Source organism: Rhincodon typus, unplaced genomic scaffold, assembly GCF_021869965.1.
Source record: "Rhincodon typus isolate 14 unplaced genomic scaffold, sRhiTyp1.1 hic_rhity00004153, whole genome shotgun sequence".
Classification (NCBI taxonomy): domain Eukaryota; kingdom Metazoa; phylum Chordata; class Chondrichthyes; order Orectolobiformes; family Rhincodontidae; genus Rhincodon; species Rhincodon typus.
In genome coordinates, this window is record NW_025969791.1 from 4,681 (window position 1) to 13,757 (window position 9,077).

The 9,077-nt window shown below is 41.4% G+C and overlaps 1 protein-coding gene across 1 annotated transcript in view; it reads left to right on the forward strand.

The window, feature by feature from the left end:
• Window positions 1–7,915, forward strand: part of LOC125481895 (tripeptidyl-peptidase 2-like) — a gene marked incomplete at both ends in the record, with an annotated part of 12,206 nt that extends 4,291 nt beyond the window's left edge. The window contains 3 exons of the mRNA XM_048593831.1: window positions 3,941–4,078; window positions 5,845–6,089; window positions 7,837–7,915. Coding sequence (XP_048449788.1) covers window positions 3,941–4,078; window positions 5,845–6,089; window positions 7,837–7,915 — 462 coding nt within the window. The remainder of the gene's footprint in view (window positions 1–3,940; window positions 4,079–5,844; window positions 6,090–7,836) is intronic.
• Between the last annotated feature and the right edge of the window lie 1,162 nt (window positions 7,916–9,077).

Below are 9,077 nucleotides of genomic sequence, written 5' to 3' on the forward strand. Positions count from 1 at the left end.
CCTTCAGAAGAAGGGTCTAGGCCCGAAATGTCAGCCTTCCTGCTCCTTTGATGCTGTTTGGCCTGCTGTGTTCATCCAGCTCTACACCTTGTTATCTCAAATTCTCCAGTATCTGCAGTTCCTACTATCTCTGAAACATCCTATTAAACTTCTTTTGCACTCTGTCCAGAGCCTCCACCTAGCATTATAGAAGCGAGGATCGGCAAGTTTTTTGTTTTATTTTAGTTAAAACTTCTTGAATTCAGTTTGAAGGAGACCTGACTGAACTCCGATGTAAGAACAGTTTCTCCTCGGAAATGGAATTTGTTTAGAGCAGTTAAGGGAATAAGTTGCCTCAGTGTAAAGGGTTTCTGTTTGCAAAAACTTCCAGACCAGGAGTGCTTAATCAAAACTCTGCAGATTATTGGAAGACTGAGAAAGTCTTAGCTCTCAGTTGTGTGAATAGTCAACGGAAAAAACCTCTCAGCTCTCAGCACCAGAGTTGTGAAGGCGCTTAGATGTCAAACCTACAGGTGTAATGGAGAAGGAAAATATATCTGTAGTTTTGAATAACTGTAATGTAATGTTTTGGGAAGGAGATAGGATCTTGGTTTTGCAGGTGTTTGAATTTGTTTAAACTGTGTACTATTTAGATATCTTGATTTGTTTTTTTTTAAATTTCTCCTGTAATCAACTTCAGCTTTACTGTCAAATTCAAATCTGCAGTCTTTTGTGTCTTCCACATAAAATCAAAGGAAAAACAAAAGTATGGTCTAACAAGCCAGATTTCATTGAGATCTGACTGGTCCAGTAGTAACATCAGCTGGGACCAAAACACATGAGGGGAAAAAAAAGTGTTTTTGCTGTCTCACTGATTAAGATCTAGAGTATGCTGCCTGAGTTTGTGATGGAGGGAAGTTTCAACTGAAACTTTCAAAAGGGAGCTAGACTATTATCTAAAAAGGAAGAATGTGCAGGGAGGCAAGGAGAAGACTCCAAGTGAATTGTTCTTTCAGAAAACTGATACCAGCATGTTGGAATGAATGGGCTCCTTGTGCAATGAAGTAATTCTTTGATAAGAGGACTTACCAGTGATATGTAAATACTATTCTTCAAGTTGCATTGCAATGGTAATAGCAAGAGATGAACTGATTAAGGAGCCAGCTCAAGATTGATGCCAGGAATGGTTTCTTAGGGCAGCTGCAATGGGGCAAGGTCTCTGTGCAGTGGAATGAAGTTTAAAGTTTAGAATGATTCCAGGGCTATAATCTTTTGTTGTAATGATGAGAAAGCCGGCTGACGTGCATCCGTACCCTTTACATTCTTTTTCTGTTCTCCTGGTGAGCCATACATCTTCCATCATCCATACACTTATAATTATTCAGAACTGCTGCCTGTAATTTAACTTCTGACAATGCGTAAATTTTTAATCCCTCTGTGATCTCACCATTTTCCTAACTCTAACTCATCTAGCTCTCTAACCCATTGAGGACCCTATGCTTCTGCAAACTTGGCTACTTGGATAACACTTGAAATACTGTAACCTAGCGGATCACTGCTGGCCAGCTGAAGAGTGGGATTAGGTTGAATGGCTACTTTTTAGCTGTCAGACTAGATGACCTGAATGATCCTGTGTTTAAAGCTTCTGTGTTCCTGTCTACAATTTTATTTACTTGGAACAATAGCAGTTTTTTAAAAAATACCCAGGCTCTAAGCTCTGCACCCCTCCCTAGTCCTTTCCTTTTTGCTCTGTCTCTCTCTTCTTTAAGATCTTAAAACATACCTCTTTAACCAAGTCTTTGTTCACTTGTCCCTATGTATTTTGTTTCATAATCCTTTATGGAGCTCCTTGGGACATTTACCTATGTTACAGGCACTATTACAAACGCAACTTGTTTATGGGCAGGTCATGGCAGAGGTTAACATTTTCAGCACTGTTCACCCCATTTTCATTGTAAATGCTGATAAATGTATTTATGCAACTGCAGAAAACTCTGCCTCAAAAAAGAAAATGCTTGTGTATATTTAGAGTTAAGATTGAGACACTGCTAGATACCAGTCACTGTGGGTCTATCAACCTAAGGGGCTATGGGAATTCATTCTGGAAGGTCGAATTTGAATGCAGAATACAGGGTTAATAGCAGGATTCTTGGCAGTGTGGAGGAACAGAGGGATCTTGGGGTCCATGTCCATAGATCCCTCAAAGTTGCGACCCAAGTTGATAGGGTTGTAAAGAAGGTATAGGGTGTGTTGGCTTGGCTTTCATTGGCAGGGGAATTGAGTTTAAGAGCCATGAGGTTGTGCTGTAGCTCTGTAAAACTCTGGTTAGACCACCCTTGGAATATTGTGTTCAGATCTGGTCACTGTGGAAGCTGTGGAAGTTTTAGAGAGGCTGCAGTGGAGATTTACCAGGATACTGCCTGGACTGGAGGGCAGGTCTTATGAGGAAAGGTTGAGGGAGCTAGGGCTTTTTTCATTGGAGCGAAGAAGGATGAGAGTTGACTTGATAGAGGTTTACAAGATGAGAGGCATAGATAGAGTAGATGGTCAGAGACTTTTTCCCAGGGCGGAAATGACTCTTACGAGGGGGCATAATTTTACGGTGATTGGAGGAAGGTATAGGGGAAATGTCAGAGGTAGCTTCTTTACACAGAGTGGTGGGTGTGTGGAATGCGCTGCTGGCAGTGGTAGTGGAGTCAGATACATTAGAGACTTTTAAGCGACTCTTGGATAGGCACATGGAGGATAGTAAAATGTAGGGTATGCAGGGTAGATTGATCTTAGTAGGATAATAGGTCGGCACAACATCGTCGGCCGAAGGGCCTGTACTGTGCTGTACTATTCTATGTTCTAACTATGAATAGTGTTGGGGGGAAAGGAACATTGAAGTGGATGATGAGCATTGATTGTATTGAATGGCAGAGCAGGCTGAATGACCCACTCCTGTTCCTATATCCCTATATCGACTGATGCCAATTCTCCTCTCTCAGAAACAGTGAAATGCATTCTTATGCACAATTGCTAATTTAAACAGAGCAAGCACCCTCTAATCTGGAGTCACTCCTCAGTGCCATCTGAGGTTGTGTTTCCTTGTCATATGCCCTATGTTAAATAAAACCATGAATATTTTGTATCTAGAATTGTGCTCGTATACAAACTACATAGCCTTCACTATGCAGTCCAACAAGTTCAGGCCACTGTTTGTTACATATAAACCTTCTTCCACACCTGTTCATCTCACATTACCAACATATTCTTCCATTCCTTAGGTGTTTATCTCGCTTCCCGTGAATGTTTGTGGCTAATCACCTTAACCACTCCTTGTGGGAGTGAGTTGCACATTCTCATCCTTATCTGGGCAAAGACATATCTGCTGAATTCCTGCTTGTATTTGTTAATGACTCTTTATATTAATGCACTCTGGTTTTGGGCTTCACAGTCGGAAAGATTTTCTGTCCGTTCACATCCTTATAATCTTAAAGATTTTGGTCAAATCCTATTTCTCTCATTTCTAGGGAAAAAGTATTCTGTCAGATTTTTCTTTTGTATGTAATAGGAGAGCAGAACTGTGCACAGATTTTAAAAGTCTTCCCTGCTTTGAAATTTTGTCTTTTCATAAATGACCCCAGTGCTTAATTTGTGTCTTTTTTAAAAGACTTTGTGTTTTGAGACCTGCAGCATAATCTCTGTTTGATCTGTAATAGTCTCGCTGGTTTGCAGGTTATCTTGGAGGTGATGATGTTCCCATGACTTTCTCAATGGTAGAGGTCACAACAGAGGAAGTTTCAGGAACGTCTGGCTGAGTAGATGCGCTGCATCCTGCACATTGCCATTTATGTGGCTTCAGCGTGCTGAGGATAAGAGGGATATGGATTGACTCCACTTGTACAGGCTTTCTTTACAACATTTTGCCATTTACTATGCAGTGTTAATTGTGTTTTCTTTAAATGTGCTACTACAGGCAAAGTCTGGTGAAGTAACTCCAAGCTGTGCATTATTATCTGACTTGTTGTATGAATCAGAGTACGACAGTCAACTTTGGATGCTATTTGATCAAAACAAGAAGCTGGTGGGATCAGGCGATGCTTATCCTGACAGGGTAAGAATGGTGGTTAAGGACAGGAAAATGTAATCTGTGCACTGAACTGACTGAAACAGTCTAACTACAAAACTGTAAAATTGACCATCTCTGCAGAAGACCCTTGTTAACAAAGGTACTGTTGAAAGCTGACATAAGTGATTCTGATTTCAGAATGGTGGTCACTCCACTGCAGGGACAAAGAAAGTATCAGCTTTACCATCCATGTGTGTTTCAAACATTGAAGTAAAGGATCTACTGCTAACACAGGAGGGAATTTCAAAGGGAAGGGAATTTAAAATTGGGAGGTCTTGCTAAAACTTCGCAAGGCACTGGTTGGGCCATGCTTCAAACACTGTGAACAATTTTGATCCCCTTACCTAAGGAAGGATATATTGGTGAATATTCTCTCAGTTAATTCCAGAGGATGGTGGGATTTTCTTATGAGGATAGTTTGAGTGAGTTTGGTTTGTACTCACTGGAGTTTAGAAGGTTGGGAGGAGGCCTTATTGAACCATACAAGATTCTCATGGTGTTTGAGAGTGGATATGGAGAGATTGTTTCCACTTCTGGGACAGTCTTTGACCAAAGGACATAATTTCGGGGTAAGTGGTTGGCTATTTAAGATAGCGATAAGGAGAATTTTTTCTCTGCATAATTAACCTGTGGAATTCTGTACCACAGGGCACTCAAACTGAGTCATTAGATATATGCAAGGCTGAGAGAGACAGATTTTTAATCAGTAAGGGAATCGAGGCTTGTGAAGGTACTGTGGGGGATAAGACAGGAAAGTGGAGTTGAGGAATCATCAGATCAGTGACAATCTCATTGAATGGCAGACTGATTTGATGGGCCAAATGGCCATCTTTTGCTCCTACATCTTATGAAGTGTTTTGGGAGGGGAAAAGAAGCAAGTAGGGAGAACATTAGAAAATAGTAAAACATTTCTGCAGAAGTACAAGCTCCCCCACCCTGTAAAATTGAATTACAGAAAAGCCGAGGCTCAATTGGAGCCCCATTCTCTGAAAAAGATGTATAATTTTTTTATTTCATTTTTTATTTCATATTTTATCCTTAAGCTATTGGTCCAGTATTACTGGCCCCGTCACAGAACAACACTACTTTAGCTATGTTCCAACTACACTTGGAAAAATAAGAAATTTAGCTAAACGGTTACTCGTACTAGTCTCAAAGTGTCCCACCAAGACACCAGATGAGTTTCAAATCTATAGGATTCATTTTCCACCACGAATGTTCAATTTGCTGTTCTATGTAGCATTCTTGCCTGTATCTCAGAAGTTATGGGCTGCTGTTGGAGTTGAGTACCACTCACTCATTAGAGCCCAAAAGTTCAGTGCGCTATTGAATGAGTGCTACACAGTCAGAGGCATAAGTTTGATTTGAAACATTAAACCAAGAACCCTTTCACTACTAAAATATATTGTGGTTGTGTTTTGAAGAAGAGCGGTTGAGGTCTTCCTCATGTTCTAATTTACATTTACCCCTCAATTAGTAAAAACAGACGATCTGGTCATCACTGTATGAGAGAATTTGATGCGCACAAATTAGCTGCTACATTTCCTACATTACAACATTGGCTGTACTTCTAAAGTATTTCATTGGTTGCTGATTGGTTTAGGACATTGCTAAGCGTGCTGTTGAAATGCAAGTCTATGTTCCTTCTAAATATGAGTCAAATACTAAGCATTGATTTTGAAGTGTGTGGAACGTGTTTCTCTTTTTGTTAAAATGGCCTGTTGCTGAAGCGCTTTGCTGTTTCTTCACAGTACTCGCTAAAACTGGATAAAGGGGACTATGTGATACGCCTGCAGATTCGCCACGAGGCGCTGAGTGAGTTGGAACATTTAAATGACCTGCCATTCCACATCGATCGCAAGCTCCCAGCTCCACTGAACCTGGACATCTACCGAACCCATGCCAACGCACTACTCAACAAGAGCAAGTTTTGCTCCCTTACGCTGCCCCCAAAATACACAATTCCATTCTACATCACTTCATTGCCAGATGACAAGTAAGTTATTGTCCCAGGATTAACAAGAATCTGGCCAGTTAAAGACTGGGAAAGTAAATGTACAGCATCTTTGTAGAACATGTTGCCATTCTGCCATGCTCGTTCTGCTCCTGATGGTCTCGTGTGAGCTCCCATCTGGCAAGCCCCCATTCTGGGATGTATGTATTTTTGGAGAATTCCTCATTTTCAGCAGTGTTTATCACCATGCCCCATGTTACAAAAAAAGAACAGCTCATTTCCATGTGCAAAAAAGAAAAGATTAACACAGTTGGCATTTTTAATTATTTAATAGTGGTGGAGCATAAGAACAATCCTGTGGGTGCAGAAAACACAAAATACTGCTTAATTTACCATAATTCTCAGACTGTGACCCTACTTCTTGAATCCCTACAGTGTGGAAACAGGCCCTTTGGCCCAACAAGTCCACACCGACCCTTGGAGAATCCCACCCAGACCCATACCCCTATAACCCACCTAATTCATACATCCCTGAATACTACGGGCAATTTAGCATGGGCAATCCACCTAGCCTGCACATCTTTGGACTGTGGGAGGAAACCGGAGCACCCGGAGGAGACCCACGCAGACGCAGGGAGAACGTGCAAACTCCACACAGATAGTCACTCGAGGCTGGAATCGAACCTGGGGTCCCTGGCGCTGAGAGGCAGCAGTGCTAACCACTGAGCCACCGTGCCGCCCCAAATATCTTGAAGACTTTGATCACATCACCCCTTAACCTTCTAAATTCTACTAAAGACAGAACTAATTTATATAATCTCTCCTCATAATTTAGTCCATGAAGTCCAGGTATTATTCTTGTAAACCTACTCGCATTGAATTTGACAGTTGTCTTCAGTCAACACAGCATTAATTTACTCCTGACAGAAAACATGGCAACAGTAGAATCATTCAATGAAAAGGAGGCCCATCATGCCTGGGCCAACTCTCTGACAATCTCATGTCCCCAGCTCTCAGCTCTTTCCCCATAACCTTGCAGACCTGAAGTAAAAAACACCACAAACACATAGTACTCAATCAGCCTGCACATACAAAGCAAAAAGACAGCCTAATTAGAAGAGATTTAATTGAGTAAATAAGGAGAAATTGTGTTCACTGGCAGGAGCATCAGAAACCAAAGGACACTGATTTAAGATAATTAGTAACAACAGAAATGAGATGGAGAAATAAAGAAATGCAGTGAGTATATTCCAAATCAGAATAACTGACTGAATGGGAACTAGGAGCAGATGCATTTGTCCCTTTCAAAAGGGAAATGGATTAATAGTTGAGAAGGAAATAAATTTCAGGGATTTGGGGAAAGAGCAAGGACAGTGAGACCAATATGACAGCTGCTCCACTGATCCAGTACAGGCAGAAAGGCCCAGTGGCCTCCTTTTATGATTCAAAACTGTTGTTAGATTTTGAATTTAACAGATAAACAATGGAAATGTTGTGCAGTTGCAGTGCAAAAGCAGGAGGTAGGAGGGAGAAAAGCCAATAGATAGTCCAGTCACAGTGAGAACATCCTTTTCTAACAAGCAGTTTGAGATTTGTTCCACTCATCTGACTCTATCCTGTGATTAGATTATTTTCCATTCCTCCTTCCTCTACAACCTCCTTCAGCTTTCATTTCCTGACACTGGATCTGCCCCTAAGAGGCTGACTGATCTACTGTGTATTCCCAGCATTTTCTGTTTCAGTCTCAGTCCGCAACAAAGTGGAATTAATTTCCTTTTTCCTCCTCCAGAGTTCCAAAAGGAATTGAAATTGGTTGCCACCTTACAGGAACACTCACACTTTCTAAAACAGAAATGGGCAAGAAAGCTGTAAGTCTTGTTTTTATCTTGTCACACTTGCACCAACCTAGCCTCTTGACTTGTTTATCATGTTTGTTCCTTAATGAGCGGTGGCATCTTTTACACATTCTCACAAACTGTAGGTTTAGATCTTCCTTGTTGCATAAGTAGAGAACCATGGAACTAAGGATAAAATGTTAAGCCCTCGGGGCCTTTCTGAGGTTCTGTTAACTTAAGTTTGATTTGAACCTTAATTAATTTCTGTTTGCCTTTGTTCCATATCACTTTACAGGCCGGAAATCCTTTATCCAAAAACCTCGGGACCAACTGGTTTTGGAAGAAGGATATTTTCGGTTTTGGGTCAACCGTAGTCCATTCGGGTCTTTGGGAAAGAAAACTTTTCTTGATCATTACGGACCCGAACAGTCCTAAAAGCAAAGCCTTTTATCCAAAGCGCCCATGCTCAGTGTGTCTGAGTTTATTCAGATCTACTTTGAAAAGGCCTTTGGTTTTCAGGTCTTTTGGGTTTCCTGACGTACTGATAATGAATACCTACAAAAACAGAAATCGCTGGAAAAGCTCAGCGGGTCTGGCAGTAGTTGTGGAGAGAAATCAGAGTTAATGTTTCGGGTCGAGTGACCCTTCCTCAGATCACTGGATAACGGATACCTGACCTGTACACCTTACCTATCAAAAATCTACTTTTTAAAAAGTTTTGTGTGGGACATGGGCATTGTTGGCTAAGCCAGCATTTCTTTACTATCCCAAATTGCTCTGAGAAAATGGTGGTTAGCTTCTCCTTTGAGCTGCTGTTTCCATGTGAAGTGGATACACCCACAAAGCTGTTACGCAGGGAGTTTTACACAGTTTTGTCCCAGCGATAGTGAATGAGTGGAGGTCACAATGGTATTTCGCTCAGAAGGGAACCTGGAAAGGATCCCTCGGCACTACAGCCTTTCGGTTGACAAACCTCCAGAATATTGCTTCCTTTTGTGAGGGAAAATGTTTCCTATTCTTGCTGAATGATCCAGCTCCGGTTTTAAGATTTTGCTGATGCTGAGTCAAACATGATTCAATGTTAACCCTGAGAGATAGTAAGAACTGCCGATATTGGAGTCTGAGATAACACGGTGTGGAGCTGGAGGAACACAGCAGGCCAGGCAGCATCGGAGGAGCAGGAAAGCTGACATTT